The sequence below is a fragment of the Notechis scutatus genome, chromosome 6, assembly GCF_049901735.1.
Source record: "Notechis scutatus isolate UNSWTSFEM ecotype Mainland chromosome 6, rNotScu1.2, whole genome shotgun sequence".
In the NCBI taxonomy this organism is placed as follows: domain Eukaryota; kingdom Metazoa; phylum Chordata; class Lepidosauria; order Squamata; family Elapidae; genus Notechis; species Notechis scutatus.
Genome location: NC_142014.1, coordinates 20,359,590 through 20,384,349, shown reverse-complemented (window position 1 = coordinate 20,384,349; position 24,760 = coordinate 20,359,590). Strand labels below are relative to the sequence as shown.

Sequence of the window (24,760 nt, the reverse complement as noted above, 5' to 3'; positions counted from 1 at the left end):
TGAGATGGACCTTGGAATACTAGTGGACAATCACTTGAATATCAGCCACCAGTTTGTAGCAACAGCCAAAAAAGCTAGTACATGCAAAACTTAATCATTGTCTATAAGAAATAAAGACGTATGGATAGTGAACATGGCAGTACCTGGAGGCAGCAGAAGAGAAGAGAAGGAACTGGAAAAAATAACAAAAATGAGCTGGCAGACATGATTTTGGAACCACTGGACAATATATTTCAAAAATCCTAGACCACTGGGGAAATTACCATAGGATTGGAAAAGAGTTGATGTGGTTCCAATCTTCAAAAAGGGCAAAGTGGACCCAGGAAACTAGAGACCAATTAGCCTGACATCAATACCTGGGGAGATCCTGGAAAAGAAAATCAAGCAGCTGATTTGTGGGCACCTAGAAATGAAAAAGCTGATTATTAGAAGTCAGCACGAATTCTTAAAAGCAGGTCATGCCAAACAAACCATATTGCTTTCTTTGATAAAATAACTAAATTAACGAACCGAGGAAATGTGGATATAGTATACTTGGACTTCAGTAAAGCATTTGACCACAGGCTACCTCTCAGTAAGATAGCAAAATGTGGCATAGACAGATCGCCACCTGCTGAATTTGTAACTGGCTGACCAATCACACTCCATGTGTAGTCCTCAATGGAACTACATTGACATGGATGGAAGGATGCAGTGGGGTTCTGTCTTAGGCCCACTACTCTTCAACATCTTCACAAATGGTTGAGATGCAGGGATAAAACTGGAATTCATCAAATTTGTGGATGACACCAAGCTGGTGGGGGAATAGCAATCACTTTAGAAGAGAGGCTCAAGATCCAAAAGGATCTTGACAGACTTGAACACTGGGCCCTATCTGTTGTTGTTACTTGTGAAGTCGTGTCCGACCCATTGCGACTCCATGGACAACATTCCTCCAGGTCTTCCTGTCCTCTACCATCCCCCAGAGTCCATTTAAGCTCACGCCTACTGCTTCAGTGACTCCATCCAGCCACTTCATTCTCCGTCGTCCCCTTCTTCTATTGCCCTCAATCGTTCCCAGCATTAGGCTCTTCTCCAGTGAGTCTTTCCTTCTCATTAGGTGGCCAAAGTATTTGAGTTTCATCTTCAGGAGCTGGCCTTCTAAAGAGCAGTCAGGGTTGATCTCTAGGAGTGACCGGTTTGATCACCTTGCAGTCCAAGGGACTCATAGGAGTCTTCTCCAACACCAGAGTTCAAGGGCCTAAATTCTTTGGCCCTATCTAACAAACTCCATTCTGAGAAAAGTAAGACTTTGTACTTAGGCAAGAAAAACCAAATGCAGAGGTCTATAGAATAGATGGTGAGAGGGAGCAGGGGGTTGGACCAAAAGACCTCCAAGGTCTCTCCCATCTCTGCTATTTTGTATTGTTCTGAAAAATGAACTAGTCAGCAATGACATTGAGGACTTTTAAAAAACAATATCTTCTCGGTGTTTTCTTTTTAGTCTGCATTCTTTCATCAGCATGGTTGCGCCACAAATGATACCAATGCCAAGTATAGCAGTCGTGCTGCACAGCTCTACAGAGACAAGATTAGATTTCTTGCAACTCAGGCAACACGGAAATATGGCACAGATGTAAGTAATGTACATATTTTACAGTGCTTACTGATTTTGTGTTTTTCAGTCATCTTAATGTTTATAAAGCTAAAATGATATGGTATTGTATCATGGTATTCATATATATCAAAATGTTGCAGGTAATTTGAAAAGAGAAAGCATATTGTATTTTCAATATCAATACTATTATCTTTCAATCTTTGCTTTTCTGCTTATTATAACCAGTTCATATGCAAAGATAAAATATACCATACTGTTCTTGTTGTACGGCAGTGTTCATACCCTTTGTTGGATCCCTACCAGTAATTTGCAAAAACAGTTGCATTTGACTGAAATGATTGAGCCTAATTGTTGGGGCTGAGATCCTGGGCAGAAGTGCGTCTGCATTAAGGAACCCTTGATATACAACACAATTAAGCCCCAAATCTCTGTTGCTAGGCAATATAGTTCAATGAGTTTTGCCCCCATTTTACAGCCTTTCTTGCCAGGGATGTTAAATGAATCACTACAGTTGTTAAGTTGGTAAAACAGTTGTTCAGTGCATCTGGTTATCCCATTGACTCTGCTTGTCTTGTCAGAAGGTCACATGGAGCAGGACACTGCAACCATCATAATAAATACATGTCAGTTGCAAGGAGCCTAAATTTTGATCACATAGTCATGGGGGTGCTGCAACAGTCATACATGTGGAAAAATAGCCACAAGTCACTCTTTTCTACTGCTGTTGTAACTTTGAACAATCACTAAATGAATATTTGTAAGTCAAGGATTCTCGGTAATGAGTGCACTCCAGAACACCTTTTCCGAATTTAATCCAAAAAGCTTTATAATTAAAAGCATCAGCAATTTCATCTTGTTCACAGCCAATTTGTCCAGTATTGTGTAATGGTTTCAGAAAACCGGTAGAACAATACTTTTTTTTCTGCATTAGGAAACAGATGAAAAATGTAGTGCAAGCACTTTAAACAAAAAGAAAAGCAAAGAATCCTGGAAAACTTCTCACTTGTGTTTATGTTATTGTGCATTTTAGTTATGGATAGATGGCTCCGGAGCCCCTCCTTTATCACCTCAAGAGAAAGAAGAGGACTTCTTCGCCTCTCATAGCTCTACTTGGGTATAGAATAAATGAAAAGTTTTTAATTTCATGGAATTTTACCTATATGTGAATGATAGGAGGTAAGCTAGTGTGGACATCAATAGAGATGTCTCAGTGGCACCCGAAATATTGGTTTACCCCTGTTATATTCCTATACGTCACAGTAAAATGCTGAAAGTTGATCATGTCTCCCCAAAGTCTTTTCCAGGTTAAATAAATAAATGTGTCTAGCAGTTTTTCTTACGTTATTTCCTTTCAGCCTCTTGGTCATCTTGGACAGGTTTTAATTCATCATTGCCCTTTCTAAAACAGTACACTATAGCCTAGGTACGTTCTATTCAATTTAGAATAAAAAGGAACAGTAAGTACTCCTGTCCAGGGTGGTCTCTAATCCTATGCTTATCCCTTTGATTCTTCCTGTCGAAGTGACATTGACCCCACTAAAATTCTTTGTGCTGATTTCCAGACCCTCCTGAATCTTATATTGAGTAATACAAAGCCTAGAACAGGGCTGAGGAATTATGGCCCTTTTATGACTTGTGGACTTCAACTCCCAGTATTCTTGAGCCAGCCATAGTTCCTGACCTCTGGCCTAGAACAAAGTTCTGTGATAAACAACCCAACACCTTCCAGCTTAATCCTGTTGTGGTTAGCCAGCAGCAGGTGCGGACGGCTGAGGAGAGCGAGGACTCAGATGAGGGGCCAGGACCATTAGAGAATGTACTGCTGCCTTCAGAGATTGTGGGGGCTGGCAGCAGTGATGAGGAGGTTCCCGAGGAGCCTGTGCCAAGTGTGCGTGCTCGCAGGGCTGCTTGCAGGAAAGAGCAGCTGCAGCAGCACAGGCGACTCAGGAGTAAGGCTGCAAGGTAATGACCCCTTCTTCAAGAAGATAAAAGCCAGCTGTGAATTGGACGTTCTTTGTAGGAAGCAAAGACATTTTGAAACTCGAGACTTGTGAACATTGCAGTATTTTAGTTGGTATTTGAAGACTCTTGTGTTGTAGAATATTTCTAGGTAACCTGTTATTCTTGGCAGCCTTGCACAGTTTTGGCGAGGCTCGTGCTTATCAAAGTTAATTAGTTTGCAGCAGCCTTTTAACCGGGGATTCGTAAGAATTATTAAAAGGTTTCTGTTCCTTTTGGTTTGTGTTGGTTTTATTGGACAAGGGTTTGGGTCAGAACAAATCCATTGGTTACAGTTGTTCAGCCATCTCATTTTCATCTAGTGGTAGTAACATTCTAATTCACATGTTGCCAGTAGACCTAATGGGGAATTTATTGGATGCTTCGCTGAAATCAAAATATGCTAAGTCCATCACAATCCCATGGTCATATTAGAGATAGTCGCTTGGCCTAACTTATTTTTGACAAATCTGTAATTATTTTTTAAATGCCTATCCTCCTCCTCCTCCTCCTCATCTTGCCAACTGGGCCCACAGTACTTGCTGATGCTGTCAATCCATCTTGTTTTAGGTCTCTTTCATGGACGGTTTTTATCAAGTGGGATCCATTCTATGACTGCTTTGGTCTACCTGCCATCAGTTCTTCTTCCTGTGTGATCAGCCCATTTCCATTTCCATTCTTTTACTCTCTGGATGATATTGTATACTTTCATTTGTTCTCTAATCCCACCCATACACCCACACATCACATTCACCCATACACATACACACCCACCCATACACCCATACATCACATTCCTCCTCCTCCTTGTCATTGTTTTCATTTGACTACCTTCTTCGTCCTGGGAAATTCCTTGATGCAATTTTCCCTCTTCAGGGGCTTCCTGTATCTGATCCAAGATTTCACCATTTTCCCTGATAAAATAGAAGATGACCAGCTTTGCCTCAGGATGCTTTACCTCCTCTTCCAGGAGAGCAATCAGCCTTCATATATAGCATATAGAAATTCTGTCTGTGCAAGGAAAGCAAAACACGACACATTTTCTGCAGGCCATAAAAGAAATTCTGTTTATCTTCATGCAAAAAAAAAAAAAAAAAAAGATCCTGTTTGTTCACTCTTTAAGCTTGCTCACTGAAAAGTTGGCTGCTTTATTTGTCCCCTGAACCTAGCTTAGATCTAGGTCAGCAACAAGCAATATCTGTCACACAGTGAGCAGTGAGTATCACTCCAAGAACAATCAGCAACCCTTCCACCTTCCTAGCTCTTCTGCTGTCTCCCCTCTCCTTGTCCTGTTTCTTCTCAGTTGAATTCCCTGTCAGGCCCCTGCCCGGTCTATCTTCACGTGCTCACTAAAGCCAATATAATTCTGATTGAATACAAATCCATTTAATTTGGGTTAGAAGAAATCTTACAGACTAAATGTATTTTTTGTACATGCAAATTGATAGTAAAATATTTGACTACCCCCTGCTACCTGGGACTTGAAACTAAAACTTCCTCATGATTCATTCATATAATTTTTCAGCTGTATTTCTGAATGAGATGTCAGAAAAACATCTTAACATATAATATCTTAATATCTTATATACATGAAAAATAATCTGTACCTAAACTAATTCTGGTGGGCTTAATAATTCTTTGGACTTCAACATTGCTAATAACTTGGATTCCCACCCCCCCTTTTTTTTGTAGGTTATTGACCAGAAATCATCACTACAGGAAACAATTAATCCACAGCAGAATTATTCAGAAAATAATTCAGAAAGCAAAGACGGTATAGTTGATCAACTTCATTTCTAAAATGTGTGACAAAATGTAGCGAATATGTAAAAATTCCTAAATCCTGTTGATTGTGTTTTTATAAGATTGTTGGACAAATAGCTTTTATCAGTTGTAATGCTTTTAAAAACATATACTAAACTACTTACGCAAAACTAGATGAGTTTTGCTGCTTTATAACCCATGCCAGTTATTGTCACACATGAAAACTTCTACAAATATGACTGCATCTGATAAAAATATATATGCTTTAAATTTACCTATTATAATCAGTTCAGATCCGGATAAATGTTCAGCATACTGCGACTGTCTTTAATTCAAATAGGTATGAATGGAAGTTGACTAACTGGGAAAACAGGAAGTTGAATTGACTGTACATGAATCAAGGATTTAGAACTGTATTAATCTTTAACATTTATATATTTGCTGTTTTTTTTTATATTTCTAGAAGATCCAGAACATGGACCGAGTGTTGATTATCTTAGTGTATCGCCTGAAGCTTCTTTAGGTAAACAGTACAGAAGAAACGATATCTGAATGCCTACATATGTAGCAGGATGGATAAAACAGTACAAATCATACGTTGACTTGTCAGCAATTTCATCGTAATAATTATCCTAGCCCTCAACAGCTAACTATTACTAGAGTTCAGAAGATGCCATGAGTCAGATTTATACATTATTGCCACACATATATTACTGAGACATGTTTTAGAACACAACTTTCTTCTGATAGCATCTGGCTTACTTGTAGCTGTTTTTATTTGAGGATGTAGTGACTAGCATCATATAATAGAGCCACGATTCTGAATATTCCATATGGAATTTTTGCAGTTCAGCCAGAAATATCTTTCCACTTAGAGTATTCTGAGTCTTCATTCCTGATGTTAGTTTTTCAGTTGACATGCTGCATCCACGTTTAAGCTATATAAAATTTAAATGAACAAACAGAATAAAGACACACTTCCTTCAGGAGATCAGAAATATGCTAACCTTGTTATCGGCATATATCCGGCAAGATGGAGAAATTTAAATTGTTTCTTCCTTCATTCTGAAATGGTACAACTCCCACACATCAGGACCATATGCTATTTCTTGGGGTGTGGGTGAGGGGGAGTTTGGTAAATTGGCTCTTAGAATCAATACAGCTGCATTCTTGTATAAATGCATATGTTTGTTTAGTTAGTGATACATATTTTTTATCTCTTATTTTAGCCAACTTGGAGAAGGTAAATACTTCAGGCACGGCACCTAACAAAGGTGACTGGATGTTTTAGTTATCCTGTTTTGCTGCTTCAGTTTCCACATACTTCTGTGGAATAGAGCATTATATTAATTTCCTTAGTTTGTATTATCAGTCCCAGCAAATATACCTACATGCTTCTAATTTCTTTTTCAATTTTCTCTTGCTTCTGAGCCTACTTTTTTTAAAAACTTTTTTTGATGTAACTTAAAGAGCATTGAGAGTTATTTGGTAGCCCCGTATTTTAACATGTTACATCTTTGAGGTGGCTTTCATATGGAAATCCAAAACTAGTTTGCATGCAGCTGACTACACAGAACTGGCAATAGATGATGACTGCTCTGTTATTTATTTTATTGTGTTGATATCTATTTGTTACATTTTCTGAACAGTTTATTGCTTGTAGGCCATTCATGTTACTTGGCCTTTGACCTTAAGAAAGAATCCTATTCTATTCTGTCGGGATTCAATTTTCTCCTCCCACTGAAGGAAGTTATTAGGAGCTAGAAGTGATGCCATAATTTTTTCTCACTCTGTTTACATAGAACAAAGCACTACATGTTCAGTGCTTTTTTATTTTATTTTTCTTTTAGCAGTTTAGAGTGGCATACAGCAACTAATTCTTAATCGGATCCATTTACCGGGTCAGCAGTAGCAGTTGTAGATAACATTAATAGGTAAATCTTGTGGCAAAAGTGGATTTACTTGGTGAGAAATGGCATAATTTCTTCTAAGTTTATTTTGGCAATAAATGTATGCTACATTGAAGCTTTTGGCCGCTGCCTCAAAATATTCAAGGTTCCCATATTGAGATTCCCGTAGTTCTCTTTTGTCAGATGTTTTCCTGACAGTTGCATATTAGATGGAGGAAAGTGTTACGTTCTGGCTTTCATTTATTTGGAGAACTGTTCATAAACAGTTAAAACTGTATTATACTAAGCTGATCCTGTTTAGAGGTACAACATTTCATGATTTACAGAATCATTACCTGGGTTTGTACATGGGTTGTATCTTTTTCTATGTATTAATTATCTCCTTTTCCTTCTCACTTCATTTACTTTTGTTAGCTGCTTTCACTCCCTTGGTTCTCTTAGCTTTTTCGTCCATTGTCTCATATGAAATTAACTGGTTATTCTATAGTGGCATTCTACTAGCTCAGCAATCCATTGTTTTTAATCATACATCCCCCAACTGTTATGTTATCATTTCTACTTTTTCTGTCCAAGTGCAGTAAAATGATGGTCAGCCACATATGCACATCTGGTGGTAATAAATACGTATCTTGTTTGCTGTAATATTAATAGCAATAGCACTTGTAAAGCACTTACCGCTTCACAGTGCTTTATAGCCCTCTCTAAGCGGTTTACAGAGACGGCATATTGCCCCCAACAATCTGGGTCCTCATTTTATGACCTTGGAAGGATGGAAGGCTGAGCCTGTGAAAATTGAACTGTTGGCAGCCAGCAGTCAGCTGAAGTAGCCTGCAATACTGCATTCTAACCACTGCGCCACCTCAACTCCTAATAATATACCATGTACCCTTTAGTCCTATTGCCATTGTTAATCAAATTTCCTTTGAAAAACAAGAGGTATCTATTTTGGCCTGCATAGTTCCATAGACATTAACACAAAAGTTAATTTCCCTGCCCTCATTGCTGTGTGGCACAGGAAATACTTATAAAGGCTAAAATTTCCAAATCTCACCCATATTCTTGGAGTTTCTTGGTGTGAGGCCACTCCTACTTGGCTTCTGAGATCAGGAAGGACTGGCCAGGCACTGTCATCTGTTGAAGCATCATTATGACAATGCTCACCTCCGAGGTACATGGTATTAATCCATCTTGGCTTTATGATGATAAGTTGTTGGTGAGATTTACCACACTGGAGGAAAGACTGTTGGGACCGTTAGATTTCTAATTCTGAAAAACTGCATTTCAGTTCACTTCACTAAGGCGTTTGATAAAATAGACCATAACCTAATATTTGATTAAATAGAAAAATGTGGATTAGACAGCATCACCACCAGATGGATTTGTAACTGGTTGACCAACTGCACTTAGCGTGTAGTCCTCAATGGAACCGCATCTACATGGAGGGAGGTATGCAGTGGGGTACCCCTAGGCTCTATTTTAGGCCCACTATTCTTCAACATCTTCATCAATGATTTGGACAAGGGAAGAGATGGGGAATTCATCAAATTTGCAGATGACACTAAGCTAGCAGGAATAGCCAATACTCCAGAAGATAGGCTTAAGATACAGAAGGATCTTGACAGACTTGAACATTGGGCACTAATAAAATGAAATTCAATGGAGAAAAAAGTAAGATTCTACATTTAGGCAAGGAAAACCAAATGCACAGGCACAGTATATGTAGTACCTTGCTTGATAGTAGTAACTGTGAGAGGGATCTTGGAGTCCTAATGGACAATCACTTAAATATGAGCCAGCAATGTGCTACAGCTGCCAAAAAAGCCAACATAGTTCTAGGCTGCATAAACAGAGGGATAGAATCAAGATCAAGAAGTGTTAATATCACTTTATAATGCCTTGGTAAGACCACACTTGGAATACTACATCCAGTTTTGGTCGCCACGATGTAAAAATACGTTGAGGCTCTAGAAAGAGTGCAGAGAGGAGCAACAAAGATGATTAGGGGACTGGACGCTAAAACATAAAAGAATGGTTGCTGGAATTGGTTATGTCTAGGTTAATGAAAAGGACTGGGGTGGAAATTGATTCAAGGAGAGAAGCAACCTAGAACCGAGAAATTTCCTGACAGAACAATTAATCTGCCTCCAGAAGTTGTAAATGCTCCAACACTGGAAGTTTTTAAGAAGAGATTGGATAACCGTTTGTCTGAATTGGTGTAGGGTTTCCTGCCTAAGCAGAGGGTTAGACTAGAAGATCTCCAAGGTCGCTTCCAACTCTGTTATTCTATTCATTTTTATTTTATGTCTCAGTTGGTAAAACCGTTGAGGGACTTAATTGATTTACTTGTATACAAATATGCAGTTATTTTATTCAACTTAAGATGTCATCTTACTTTCCCCTAAAAAAACTCTTATGTAGACATTCTTGAGAAACATATTTCCCTTTTTATATTCTTTTCTTGAAAAATATAGAACTTTGGAAATGCATTGATTTATAAGCAGCTGCCTAGGATTCCCTTTCTCTGGCTGATTATATATTTTTAAATGTTGAAAACTAATTCCATATTATATTGTATTGCTTTTCCTAATTCTTTAAGTTAAATGGGCAATTCTGGTGTTTTTTTATAGATATCACTGTTAATGCTAATTTCATCCTGTTACAATGTGTATAATTCATAGATTGTGTATTTTTCTTACAGAAATCAGTTGTGTGATGAAGAAGAAACCAAATCAAGTAAAAAAGGGAGTAAGTGTTTAGACTGATATTTTCAAGACTCTCTTTTAATGGGCTGCTCAAGAGATTCATGCACTTTTTTATTTGGTTGTGGAAGTTACTATATGAAGAGTTGTGTAGCTCTGAATTAATCAAATTAGTCCTCAGTAGCTAGGCCTGTATGCAGAACATCGTCTTAAAAAGTGACATTCTATTATTAACTAGGTGAGGGGGGGGAGAGAGAATTGAACATTCCTCATGAGATTCATACCCACTGCTCTTTAATTGGCCCATAGGCCTCCACTACAATAGTATGGAGACAAATTATGAAAACTCTGATGGTGGTGTAATGCATATAAAACAACTTACACCAGTCAAGTAACAGGAAACAATGTTAACTTAAATAATGAGGGAGGGCACCATGCACCTGTGGTCTCATTGAACTCATTGTGGCTTGCTGCAGATTCCACTGGACTGGGTTATACATCCATTTAGATGTCTATGGAGATTCTCAGTCGTCCAGGTCATGGTAGTCCCAAAGATGCTTTTTCAAGGGGCAACTGGACTTTCCAGCACCATCCAGTCAGAGCTGAAGAAGCTTCTTGGATGAGAAGCAAACTGTCTTCAAAGAAAAAGCAGAACATCCAGTTGCCTCTTGAAAAAGCACCTTTGGGACATCCATTTAGAGAGTTATTTGCCAGTCTTATTTCCATGTTATATAGGACTGACTTGGGAGCAAGCAGTAGTAATTTGATAAGCATTTTCTTAATTCCATGCATGCCTAGTCTGCTTTTCTATATTTTAGATGTAAGCTGCATTTCATGTGATTTATATCTAGCCACACAAGCAGGTGCAATTAGAATGCATTTTTTATATTCATCTTACAATGTTGCTTTACCAAATTTGACATCCAAATTTTTCATTAACTGCTTTCAAAGCAAAATTGGAACCCTTTTTTTTATACTGTGGTAACTACTAACCGTAGATTTGCCTCATCCAGCAATCAAAATATAATAGTGGCACATCACCTACAAATTACAGCTCACAACTCAGGAGTTGCAAGGCTGCCCTAGGAACTGCAAAGCATCGTGAATGCAGAAGCCAAGCCTTGCTGGTATAGTTTCCCTTGCCTTTAGTAGAGCGGTTTCCTTTCCATTTTGTCCTTAAAAAAAGAAAACACGAAATAACATGCATTCTTATAGTGTGATAACTTTTTTCATTTTTCCTTCACATCCAAATTAAAGGTTGGAGCTAAGAAATGTGGTTTGGGGGCCCAGAAAATGAGCAGCAAGAGTTTTAATGAGATAGAAAAACAAGCACAGGCAGTAGATAAACTGAAGGAAGCTGGCAAAGCAACAGAGAAGGAAGAACCACTGTAAGTAGAGTTTGCTTGGCGCCTGTTTAGATTCTTTCTTAAATGGGTATTTGAGTGGAAAATGTTTGAATACCCTCTGATACCAGAAATTTTAGGGATGATACCTAATTTACTTTGGTATAGGCCCTGGAACTAAGGCAGCGTGATGGCTCAGCAGTTAAGATGCTGGGCTTGTAGGGTGGAAAGCTGACATCCCAGGTTCAAGACTTTGCTTAGCTCCTGCCCACCTAGCAATTCAAAAGCATGCAAATGTGAGTAGATAAATAGATACCACTTCAGTGGGGAGGAAACAGTGCTCCGCAACATCTAACTGGCCACATGACCGCAGAAATGCCTTCAGACAGCAGTGAGTCATGGGCTCGAAATGTAGATGAACTGCAGTCGGCAATGGGTGGAATAAAATCCACAGAGACTCCTTTCCTGTCTGGAATTAAATAATAGTGTGTCGTCATTTTTGAAAAATTGATCTAATACCTTAGAACTTAATAGGCTGTTTTTATCATATATGAATGTACTGTATGGGTCAATTTCTGAATAAATCTGAATTCACTTCATAATCAGTTGAGACTTAACAGAATTATAATAAAATTTCATTAAAAACATGAATACACTTTAATTATTTTAAATTGCAAGGAGAAAATGGAGCAAACATTTACATTGTGTATTGTTTACTTCCTATATATACTTTCTGTTACTTTCATGGATAGAATAGACATTGTATTTAAATAAACAGCTGCCATTTGCAAATATTCCTCCAAGTTGCACACACTTTTCTTGATCAATTATGGGAATGTTTATCCAGGTTCAATGTTTACAAAAATGTACTAAGCTTTCAAAATGGGATGCCAAGCTACTCTTAATGACTTCACTTCTTTATGACATTGATTAAATGCTTGTTTTGCAATTTGCTAAAAAAATTCTTCTAAAAGTAGGTTAGAAAAATTATTGCATCTTTCTTTGAAGAACTATGTTCTGATATTTTTGATTTTGTTAATGCTGTCAGACAGAAATAACAGTAAGTGTGATTTTTGTCTTGTAAATGAAAACTCAAAAGAATATTTATTGAAAGCTTTTGTATCATATTTGCATGGCTTTCAAGATAGGAATTAATATCACAGAACTTCATAGTCAATGGATTTCTTCAGATAGCTGTTCATTTGTCTAATTAGTAATTCATTCGTTTCCCTTTACCTGTTATCTCTTTGATATCTGTTTAATAAAGTATCTGGTAATCTAAGATACTTTCCTATAGATCACTTTTATACATCTTCATTTCTATTCCACACCATTACAAAGGATTCATTAAATACACCAGGAGTATATGCTAAACTAGTAATTTGTTATGAAAATCAAATATATATAATTGATTCATATTATTTTCCTAATATGTGTGTGTTCATACACTGCACTATCCAACTGTTATGATTTGTGTAGAGTTCTCCGTACTTATAATTTGCAGCAGCTGCTCTCAGATTGAAGATACTCCAATACTAAAACATTCAGGATATTTTTACCCAGTATGTCTTCTAAATTGGCATTATATTTTACCTATTGAAAGGGGCAATAATATGGGGTGTTTATTAGTAGGGATTAATCTAGAGGATCCTTAAGTCCACTATAAATATTCCTGCTACCTGAACAGTTAAGAAAAAGAAGTTCATCTCCATTTTAGATTAAGTTTAGCAGCATAGCTAAATTAGGATAAACCATTATTCTCAACTATGATTAGAAGCAAGCAAATGTAGTTTATAAAACGTTAGCTTGTTTTAACTAATCATAGTTAGGTGCAGGCACAGTTAAACTCTAATTACTGACATCTGAAACAATTTGTTTCCAGCTTTTTCTTCACAATCCTTCTGGAAAAGGTAGGACTTAATCATTAACAGTGCATGGGGATGGCAAGTTGTGCCCATCTTTCCCTATTATAATATCACACACTTTAATCATTAACACATCAGTATCCTGTCACTAGCTCCTGCGGTGTACTTTGCAGGAGGTTGGAAAGCCAAACAAACTTTATTCTTCTAAGAGAATAAAGAGAATAAAATTGCTTGCGGTTAATATCTATATCCATATTTGTAGGTCTGTCGGATTTGTAAATGATCTGGTAGGGCCAGTCTTCCCCAAATACAATTTTCATTATTCCCCAGCATTGCCAAAGAGAAAAGAGCATTGTGGCTAATGATGCTCTCTGAGCTTGGTTGTTTGCTTGCATATGCTTCATTATCTAACTAGATAACATCATCAGTGCTAGTGAGGATGGGATTTGCTCCAGTGGTGGGATTCAAATTTTTTTTACTACCGGTTCTGGGGGCATGGCTTGGTGGGAGTGGCAGGGGAAGGATGCTGCAAAATCTCCATTCCCTCCCCACCCCACTAATATACTTACCAGCTCTGTTCTCCTGTGCAGGGCAACAAAAGAAGACCCAGCCGATTAGCTGGGACTCGGGAGGCAGAGAATAGATGGGGGTGGGGCCAGCCAGAGATAGTATTTGCCGGTTCTCCAACCTACTCAAAATTTCCGCTACCGGTTCTCTAGAACCGGTCAGAACCTGCTGAATACCACCACTGGTTTGCTCCCAGTTCATATAGAGTAGCTTGCCCTGCCAACGTTGGTGGAGGTATGGTTTTCTCCTTGGTAGTTTCTTGATTAAATGATTGTTTACTGTTTTACTGTTTGTCTGATATCTACATCTCTAGCCCCATCCCTATCTCCCCCAACCCCATCTCCCCTCTTTATCAACACACATACACACAAACATTTATCTGTATATAAGAGATAGTTTAGTCACGTGGTTAAAGCACTGAGCTAGAAAGCAGGAGACAAGTGAGTTCAAGTCCAGCCTTAACCATGAAAGCCAGCAGGGTGACTTTGTGGAAGTCACTCTTTCCCAGCCCAACTTACTTTATATGGTGGTTGTTGTGGGGAAAATAGGAAGAGGAAGGTGTCTTGGATATGTTTGCTGCCTTGAATTGTTTGTAAATATAGTAGGATACAAATAGATAAAAATACATATCTGTATATATGTGTAAATGTGTAGATGTGATTTTATCTTTTTAGAGATTAAAAAAAATATGGTTTTTCTTTTAGGTTTATTGAGATAAAATGTACACACCATTGAAAAGCGACAATAAAAATCAAGAAGGAAACAAAAAGACCAGAATATATCCTTCTCAGCAACCAGCAACCAGATAAACAGGGTTAATACCAAGTTTAGAGAGCACTGAGGATTCCACAGTTCTACATATATTCTCTTTTATTTGATAAAAGATGATGATAGATAGATAGATAGATAGATAGATAGATAGATAGATAGATAGATAGATAGATAGATAGATAGATGATAGATAGATAGATCGTCACTTCAAGGAAAACTGCTTTTGTTGTGCAGTATTACAAAATAGCCACAATTTTTCCTAATTGACTTTTGGACTGTAGATGTGTCCTGTTTCCTGCAGTTTGAGTTCAGAAACTCTTTTTTTCTTATTACAGCTTTAAATTGTCTCAAATTCTGCTTTTCACCATACATTGATCCTGTGGTACTTTTCAATTACGTTTTTCCATTGTTGTGCACTTTATTATTCCTTTAGCACTAATCCTTTAGAAGCAAAATAATATGCAATGTCCATTACAAAGTCTGATTAAATTTGAATCCTCCTATAAAGGTGGAACTCTTTGATTTTAGAAATATAGGAAAAAGAATTTTACTCAGTTAAGTCATGTACTTCTGGTTTATGTGCTGAAAAAATTACTTCATTTATATTACTATGAGGGAAATTTTCTGGCATTCATTCAAGATATATCAGATATATGTGGGATTTTCTTTTTAGGGTATCATCTTTACGACTGGCCTACAAAGATTTTGAAATTCAGATGAAGGATGAAAAACGAAATGTGCCTGGTAAAAAGAAAACAGAGATAGACAGACTTGGCATGGGATTCAGTAATAGTAGAAGGTATGTATTCGGGATGGGCTTCAAATTTTTTAGCAAGGGACTCTCTGCCCTAATGACTGACTGGGTGGGCATGGCTGGGTGGTCATGTGACTGGGTGGGTGTAGCCAACTCCATGTCGCTGCTTTGCCCTAATTACCTACAAAAATATATATATCAAAAAGTTGTTTATTATTTCATGCATTTAATACTTAAATAAAAGACTGGGTGAAATCAGGCTTAATAGCAGTGACTGTGAGAGGGATCTTGGAGTCTTGGAGTTTCTGGTGAGTTACGTGATTCTTATTATTTGGGAATTAATCCCCTCGGAGGCTAGCAGCTATGTTATGTGATTTTCTCAATGGCTCTCTCTTGCAAGCGCTGAGTGGATTGTTTATTTAGCTTGCAACACTTTTATGAGGTGTGAAATGCTCTTGGCTGAACGCCCAGAAGTTCAATTAAGCCTATTAAGAGCTTTCCCTTGCTGTTTGTCTTTCTGAGATTATTGGAGGCTCTCCGAGCCCTGCAGAGTCTTAGCTAGGGGCTCTCCCAAACTGTTGTGAGCCCCCAGCAGCCCACCCCTGTATTTGATTCAGATCACCGACTTTTCATTGGACATCTCTTAATACATCTCTCAATACTTACGGCCACCATTGAGCTTAAAAATTTTTGTTGCTAAGTGAGACATTGTTAAGTGAATTTTGCCCTGTTTTGCAACCTTTCTTACCACAATTGTTAATTGAATCAGTGCAATTGTTAAACCATTAATGGTTGTTAAGAGAATCTGGATTTCTCCTCGTCTTCGCTTGTCAGAAGGTTGCAAAAGGAGATCACATGATCCCAGGACACTGTAACGGTCATAAATGTGAGTCAGCTTCCAAGCATCTTAATTTTGATCACGTGACCATGGGATGCTCCAATGGTCGTAAGTGTGAAGAACAATCATAAGTCACTTTTTTCAGTGCCGTTGTAATTTCAAACAGTTGCTAAATGAATTGTTGAAAGTCGAGGACTATCAGAAGAAGCTTGATAGCAATCATTCAAATATTTTATTGTGCATATTCAGAATTGCTGCATAACAAGTTTTGAATCCAGAAACTGCTATCCAAATGCTTTAAGGGTTCAAATATGTTTTACTTTAGTTTAACTTAATAGATATATAAGAGCTGTGGGGGTGCAGTGGTTAGAATGAAGCACTGCAGGCTACTTCTGCTGATGGCCAGCTGCCAGCAGTTTGGCAGTTCAGTTTTCTCTGGCTCAAGGTTGTCTCAGCCTTCCATTTTTCCAGGGCCAGTAAAATGAGGACCCAGATTGTTGGGGACGATATGCTGACTCTGTAAATCTCTTAGAGAGGGCTGTAAAGCACTGTGAAGTGGTATAGAAGTCTTAAGTGCTATTGATATCCTGCCTTTCACTTAAGATTTTTTTTCTCCAAAGCAATCCTGGGAGGCCCATTGGGCAGAGAAAGTGATTAACTGAGGAATCTAGATCTTGGGTCTCATTCCTCCCAAACTTTTAAATTTCAATTTTTCCCTCCAGTGGTATTTCTCATTCGGTAAGTTCAGATATGCAGATCATACAACAAGAAAAACCAACAAGTGCAAAATCAAGAAAAAACTATAACGATGAAGATGATTTGTATTTTTCTTGCTCCAATTCAAGGTAATCATTTAAAAATCTTGAAAATAATAATTAACATACATGTGTATCCATGACCATGACCATGATCCAAGGTAGATAAAGATTTTCTTTCCTAATGACAGAGTTTTAGCAAGTAACAGCAATAGACTTAACACTGCCTCAGCTCTAATTTTGAAAAGGTTAAACCTGTTTAAGAGCTGGGGTGGAAGACTACCAGGAAATTTCAGGATTTTAGCCTAGATTGGGAAGATGAACACTTTTAGAAAGGAAAAAACAAATACCAGAATAGCACCAAGATTCAAGCTTGACTCAAAGTTGTGTGTCCTTTTTCCTAGGTGTCCTGGAAATGCTTAGTGTATTTGACACTTTGCTGATCTGTTACTCGGCAGCTTGGTATAAAATCACTAAAATGGTCCTGGTTCCATCTTCCTTAGAGTAGATTTGATTTCCCTTATGTAGGATTGGAGAATTTAGGAGAGAGGGTGTTCATATCATTGGAGTAAGTGATGGCAATTTTTTCCCCACACCACTGGCTGAATGCTCAAGGGCAAAAGGGATGTTTTAAGTTCTGCAAGGTTTAAGATATCTACTTAAATATGCCCAAGCAAGAAAATTAGGTTGTTTTTTTAAAAAATTTTGTTTTAAAGCATGGAGAAATTCAAGACGCGTCCACTTTGTTTCTTAAAGTTTCTCCAAAAATGCCTCCAGAAAGGATAAAATTTTGAATATGCCTACTTGTGATTGCTGTAGGTAGCAGAAAGTGTCCTAGGAATGGTATATGGGTTGTCTATCTATGCCAAGTAACACCATGGAGTTCTAAGTGCAGAAAAAGAAAGTTTTGTTTTTTTGTTATGTTTATTTATTTTTATTGAACTTTGAGCAAAGTATAAATTACATTAAATTTTAAGCATACATAAAAAAAATTGGAAAGGGTTGTCAGCTGAAGTGGCTGCAAGTCAAGTACCAAAGAAGAATGGATGGCAGAAGTCAGAATAAAAGAAATTAAAAAAACATATTGAATAATTTTAGATTCTTATAGAGGAGATTTCCCTTCTTTGCCTGCTGCAGTGGATATGGAGAGCATCAAGGAGGGTGCACCATGGCAAATCACCCACAAAGGACGGCTATTGTTAGCCAAGTTTTATAGCCTTTCAACTTCTCTCCCTTCTGGGGTTGCTTAGATTGCTTTGGGAATCTAAGGGAATTTAAGATCAGAAAATAGTTGCACAGAGAAAGTATTCGTTCGTTCATTCATTCATTCATTCATTCATTCATTCATTCAGTTTCTCAACCAGTGACTCAGTAAGGTTACATATCCACTTCTTACAGTAAGATTACATATGAAATGAGGATTAGCTACATGCAGGCATTGGGCAAGTATTTAAGGTACAGGCAAGAAATAATTAGCTAATTGGGGCAAACAAATAGGAGAAAACTAGATTGTCCAAGCAGGCCTTTGGATGCTGATTAAGAGCGCAGTGCTTTTTAGTAAAACAGCATTCCTTGCCCTTGTAGAGGAATGGATCCATAGTTAACACGCTCTCCTAGACTTCAAATATCAATGAAATGTTTTCCGATTTCCAGATATTTTGATTCACCTGACTTGAGAAGTAGTGCTTTTTCTAAATGGGACGACAATTCTGATTCATTCTGGAAGAAAGAAAGCAGCAGAGACATTGATATGATTTTGTCTTCCAAGCCTACAAGCTATTCAGAGAGGTAACTGTCTTTACAAAATATCAACACTTATAATGACATAAACATGAATTACTTTGTTTGCTGACCTGCCACTATTAAATCACCTTTGCAAAATAAGGGTGAACTTGAATATTTAAATTCCAGTATTTGAATGAAAATTTACATCACAAAGAAACCTACTTGTTTGAAATCCGAATGTTACATTAACGTCTCTGCAAATGGGAGTGAGGGGTGAAGGATTTATTCAAGAGTCTAAAAACATTTTGTTTTCTGGTTGCTTCAGCAAATTGCATGAGTATAAGAGAAAATACTTCGACAAAGCAGTTAGGAATAGGAAAGCTCTGGAAAGGAAGTGGCCAGTGGAATGCGTGCACAATCCAGAGTGTAGATTTTATAGCAGAATTGAAGAAGCCTTGCTTTCCAGATTTACCAGATTATACATACACGTGGCTGTGAAAGAAAGGAGGAACATCGAAGGAATATAAAGCTCCAAATTCCTTAACTGATAAATACTGCACGCTTATTCTTCTAAAAATAATATATTTTCTGGGATTGTTTTCTATTTTTATGGTTTTTTTAAAGTTTTCCAAGTAGTCTTCAGGACTGACCAGATGAATCCATAGTGAGGGGGACAATCTGAAAATAGCATTTTTACAATTGTAATTGTTGTGTATGATAGAATAGAATAGAATACCTTTATTGTCATTGCATTCTACAAATACAATTAAAGTTGAAAGCTACTCCAGCACAGTGCCCCAAACACCACATCACAATCACACTACAGAGATGATGATGATGATGATGATGATGATGATGATGATGATGATGATGATAATAATAATAATTAATAATAATAACCTAGTCTAAAACCTATCTAAAACATATAGTAAGTTAGTTTAAAAATGCCACTATATTCATAGGACTAAATCACAAATGCAATGTTTGATCCAAGACAATTATTGCCTTGGAAAATAAACTGTTTCTCAGTTTATTAGTCCTCATTTTAAGACACCTATAGTGACTCCCTGATGGTAACAGTTCGAAATATGAATGTCCAGGATGAGAACGGTCTGTGGAGATTTTTAGTGCTCTAGAGAGGAGTCTGGTCTTCGCAATCTCTTCTAAAGAAGAAAGAGAGCAACCGATTTTTTGTGCTGTGTTTATAACTCTCTGGAGCATCTTCTTATCCACTACAGAGCACCCAGCATACCACACTGTTACACAGTATGCCAAAATTATCATTAGTAATATAATAATTAGTAATATAAAAAACTCAGATAACAAGTAGTTGTCTTTATAAAACTGTCATACACAGTAGCATTCACAATGCGTGTAGTCCTTCACTTACAACCATAATAGAGCCTGCCCATTAAGTCCTAAGTTATGGAGGTTGTAATAGATCACCCATATGACTCACCTGACTTTATAGACTTTTTTGCCATGCTCATTAAGTGACCCCATTGTTTGCTGTGGGGAGTTTGGCCAAAAACAGGAAGTAAACCCCAGTTTTCAGCCAAAATATAAATCACATTCATGTGATTATGGGACATTGCAAACAGCCATAAATTCGGTCCAGTTGTTTAGCACCCAAAATGCAGTCACATGACTGCAGGGGGTGGCCATTAGAACTTCAGAACCAGATCATAGTCCTTTTAGGAAGTCCGTCCTAACTTCAAACAGTTGCTAAATTAGCCATTATAAATTGAAGTCTATCTGTATTAAGGACATTTGTAAAATACAAATTTCTTTGTTGATCTGAGATGTAACCATGTTAAAACATTTTGTAGGTCATCGTCTCGTAGGAAACTAGAGCATGAAAACTCTGCAAGCACAGATGAAGCACAAAAGAAATTTGGCAATGCAAAAGCTATTTCATCAGATATGTATTTTGGAAAGCAAGACCATGCTGAAGTAAGTACAGCCAAAACATTTTGAAATTATTCACTGGTTATGGTTTCAGAATGTCATCTCATCACAATACAACTGGGCGAATAAGAAAAGTTGTGGAATACCATTGAATTGCACAAAAATTTATATGTTTTATGTTTTCTTCAGTTACTATCTAATTTTTTCAAGGGGAAAATCAGTAAGAAAAATCAAGAGAAAGGATCCAGGGACAAAATGATTTAAGTGTCAACTTGACAGAATAAGGAATATAAACTGTATTTGGAAGGATTAATTTATTCAGGGAAAAAAATCAATGCTATAAATATTTCTATGTAGTCCATGTAAGTATTGTTTCATTAGATATAGTACAAGAAAAGGTCTACTCAGAGGGGTAGGATTCTATTTTACATCTGTTTTGAGGTTATCTAAATTTTGCAATATATGGATTGATTTTGTAGGTTATTATAAGGGACTATATTTTTCTAATTTTTTATGAACTTTGGGGATTAGCCATCTCTGCATGCTTTCTTTGGCATTCTGAAAATCACTGCCTAGATGGGAAAGATGGACATATTCTTTATGACTGAAATTTCCTTCACTCTCTGTAGTATGAAGCTAGAGTACGGTTAGAAAGGCTTTCCGGAAATGCTGCCATAAGTTCAGCTGATTTGTTTGAAGATCAAAAGAAACAGCCATCAGGTATGGAAGAAAAAAACTTGAGTTTCAGATATTGCCAGTTTTATAAAGCAACCTGCTATGCTTATTAACTATAATGTACTAAGTATTTATTTGGAAAATAAATAAAGGTACAGTGCGTTTCTGGATAAATTTGTTTAAGAGTCTTAATACTTTTGTGAAGACTTTTGTGCCTATACACAAGCAGAGTGACAGGGCAGTTGGCCCTTTCATTCCACCATTGCCACAGCTAGTTATTTCATTTTCTTAAAAGAGTTTAAATTAGTGGTGTCCTATACATGAGACCAAATGACTACTGACTTTGCTTGTGGAGGCCAGCAGGCAATGTTGTAAATTGCAATCACACGATCATGGCTCATTACATCATAATCACAAGCACCCGAGCGCCTGGATCGCAGTCATGTGACTGTGGGAGGGAAACTGCAATAGCCAGAACAGGACTGGTCTTAAATCCTTCTTGTTTAGCACAACCGTAATTTTGAACAGTTGCTGACTGAGTGGGCATAACACAAGGACTACCTTTCAAGCTGCACTGAGAAGTCAAAACATTGTGTTATCTTTGAAGAAAGCAAGGCCATACCACTTCACCCTTTTTGCAAAGAAAACTACATGGCTCGTTCCGCTTAGTCTTTCCATTTAATAAGGTGGCTTTCGATTTAAAGCACAGATATGCAAGATTTAAAAAAGAAAAGCGGTAACAAATTATTTGAAACACAAATAATGAAAACATTAACCATTAAAATCCCAGCTAAAGAGGTGTAGCTTTATAGGTTTCCTAAAGGTAAAGAAAGTGAACGCTTTGAAGGAATCCCTCCTGTAGCCTGGGAATGATGCAGGCGAAGGCTCTCTCATGTTCCCCACGTTTCATTCTTCATTTTCAGCTTGGGTGAGAGTTATTACAAGCTTTATTTCCCTGATTTAATGTTGTCTTTGGTCGTTTAAAAGGAAATACTTTATTGTGGAAGGAGTACTGAATAAAAATATGTAGAAGCTGGCTATTCGTTCAAATATCAAACCATCTTTTTGATACAAATCAACTTTATTGTGTTGAAATTATTCCTTTCAAATTGTTTTTTTGGAGCTACATGCCAACATCTTTCTTTCTTTTTTTTAATCTCTGTCTTTAGGCAATTACAGTATTTCAAATGTTTTGCCTGCTGCTCCTGATATGACTCAGTTTAAACAAGGAGTGAAGTCTGTGGCTGGAAAGCTTTCTGTCCTGGCAAACGGAGTCATGACTTCTATTCAGGTTAATAAACTTACAAATTTGGAATCTTTCCAAAATGAAATGGTCCCGTATGCTATCTTCCTCACTGATTAGTCCTGTCATCTGGTATGAAGGGTGGAAGAATAGATCCATAGCCACAGAGGGATTGTTTTGTAGCTAAAAAAAGGGAAAGCCTCTTTTTGTTAGGCCAGTCTCTTGTGAAATAAATGAACAAAAGAACACAAAAAGTTCTTTTTCAAGTTGCATCATTAAGTTGCCTACCAACCCAGCTAATTAACTAATAGTTATGCCTGCAGTGTTTTCAGAAATAAATGTACCTTAATTTTCCAAGGATTGAGAATTTTTTTTTGTAAATTCTGAATTATTATAAACTTAGAGATACAAAATAACATTAGTATAGATCTCACTCTGTGGCATAGTTAATGAAAAAAACTGTGTATGTAAATATGGCAATTTTGCTTGTGAGAAATGTAACCTGTTCATTTCTTTTTATCTTTCCCCAGGACCGCTATGGTTCTTAAGCATTATGGTGATTGGATAACTAGAAGATTTAAAAAAAAAGTTTCTATGTCTACCAATAATTATATCGCAGACTAACATGAAGTTCCCTTTAGTCTGTAAAATATGTAATCCTAATTTCTGGCACTTGTACATTTTTAATGGGAGTCCTTTTTTGGGGGGCTCCTCATGATATTCATTTATTATTTTTGTTCCCCCCCTCCCCGCTGCCTTATTGTACTACAAGTTAATTGGCTACATTGAATCTGCTTCTAAAACAGAGCAAGAAGCAATATGGGATCTTGTTCACTTTCCCAGAATAGTACTAGGCTAAGAATTAATTCAATTTTATAAATCTGAGGGATAAGTGGTTATTTAAAGGAGCAGGAGATTGACCTGCTCATAAATAACTTTTCATTGTCTCTCTGAAAAGAAGGAGAGTGGCAGTTAATTCCTTGAAAAGCGCTTATTTTAGGGGGAGGGGAGGCATTAATCCCACCAGGACATTTCACTCTGTGAGGATCCATGTAATTGTTGAAAGATTCAAATACATAATAATAAGAAAGTTTAAGAAATGCCTATAAGATGTGCAAAATTCTTATGTGAGAGATAATGGTGGGGGTCTGTTCAGCAAAAAAATAAAGTGTATAATTTTGTGTCAGATTGCGTTCAGTAGATAATAAATAGTAAATAGATGTGCACATAACAGATAACTGAAAGTTAGTACTGGTAGGTGCAATAGAAAATTGGAGCAGTTTTTGTTGCATTAGTTTTCCATTTAAGTTTGTTTCCTGAGGATGAGACATATGTCTCCTTTATTTAAAATAGCATAAGTTTGACATATTTATTCATCACATTTAATTTCATTCCATAAGTGCTTATCTGCAATCAATATGGTGCCTGAAATAAAGAATAAATTGTAGGTATATATAAAGTAATAAGGAGACATGCTCTCTGAATCTAACCATATAGACCAGGGGTGTCAAACTCGCTTTGTCACCTGAGGTATTGTGACTTCTTTCCCCTTCGCTAAAACGGGAATGGGGGTGGCCAGTGTATAACGCATCTGGCCCACAGGCCACAGGTTTGACACCCCTGACATAGACAGATAAAATGTTTAAATAATGAAGAGTTCTTGCCTTGCATCTGTGCATAAAAAACCTTGCCAGCTGTGGCTGTGTTGTAGACAACAAGGAACCTCAGTTATTTGAAACAATGAATTTAAAATGTTTAATATGAAGTCAGAAATTTTATTTTTTTCTTTGAACAGCAGGCATTTCAATATAAAAATCAGAATAAAATTTGATTTTACAACTTGTGTCTTGGATTTTAATCAATTCTTAAATTTAGTATGATGTAGATTTTCATGAATTTGACTTGCCAATTCTGTAGAAGAAATATAGAAGATTGTTTTGTATATTTCTTATTTAGAACATACTCATATTGTTTCAAATATGGCTGCAAGATTAAACCTGATTAATATTTGGATGGGAAACCACCAGAAAATAGACTGGAAGATAAGAAAATTTAATAGAAAAAGGCAGTGGCAAATCATTTATGCCCCAGAGTCTTAAACTCATCTCTCTCTCTTTTTTTAAATAGTAGTTTTATTAAAAATTACAGTTGGAAAGATAAAAGCTAACACAAATTTAAAAGAATAAAAAGAAAAAATACAAAGTACAGAAAGGAAAAATAGAAAACAAAGAAAAAGAAATGTATAAAGAAATGATTTCCCTCTTCACAAGTATAAACAATTTCAGTAACTTACCACTTTCTTTTAAAATATAACAAATGGTCTCTACCTACATAGCTCATCTCCTATC

At 36.9% G+C, this 24,760-nt stretch overlaps 1 protein-coding gene across 3 annotated transcripts in view; it reads left to right on the top strand.

Moving 5' to 3' along the window:
• ARFGAP3 (ARF GTPase activating protein 3) overlaps nucleotides 1-24,251 on the top strand; it is a 33,410-nt gene extending 9,159 nt beyond the window's left edge. The window contains exons 4-17 of one of the 3 annotated variants that reach the window (XM_087969454.1): nucleotides 1,484-1,615; nucleotides 2,628-2,711; nucleotides 5,288-5,369; nucleotides 5,823-5,882; nucleotides 6,589-6,633; nucleotides 9,968-10,014; nucleotides 11,226-11,356; nucleotides 15,188-15,313; nucleotides 16,829-16,951; nucleotides 18,515-18,637; nucleotides 20,416-20,539; nucleotides 21,124-21,214; nucleotides 22,339-22,460; nucleotides 22,943-24,251. In XM_087969454.1, coding sequence (XP_087825580.1) covers nucleotides 1,484-1,615; nucleotides 2,628-2,711; nucleotides 5,288-5,369; nucleotides 5,823-5,882; nucleotides 6,589-6,633; nucleotides 9,968-10,014; nucleotides 11,226-11,356; nucleotides 15,188-15,313; nucleotides 16,829-16,951; nucleotides 18,515-18,637; nucleotides 20,416-20,539; nucleotides 21,124-21,214; nucleotides 22,339-22,460; nucleotides 22,943-22,960 — 1,308 coding nt within the window. In that variant the 3' untranslated portion in view covers nucleotides 22,961-24,251. Of the gene's footprint in view, nucleotides 1-1,483; nucleotides 1,616-2,627; nucleotides 2,712-5,287; nucleotides 5,370-5,822; nucleotides 5,883-6,588; nucleotides 6,634-9,967; nucleotides 10,015-11,225; nucleotides 11,357-15,187; nucleotides 15,314-16,828; nucleotides 16,952-18,514; nucleotides 18,650-20,415; nucleotides 20,540-21,123; nucleotides 21,215-22,338; nucleotides 22,461-22,942 lie in introns of all 3 variants that reach the window. The other 2 variants (XM_026677626.2, XM_026677627.2) reach the window with 2 other exon arrangements.
• Nucleotides 24,252-24,760: the final 509 nt, after the last annotated feature.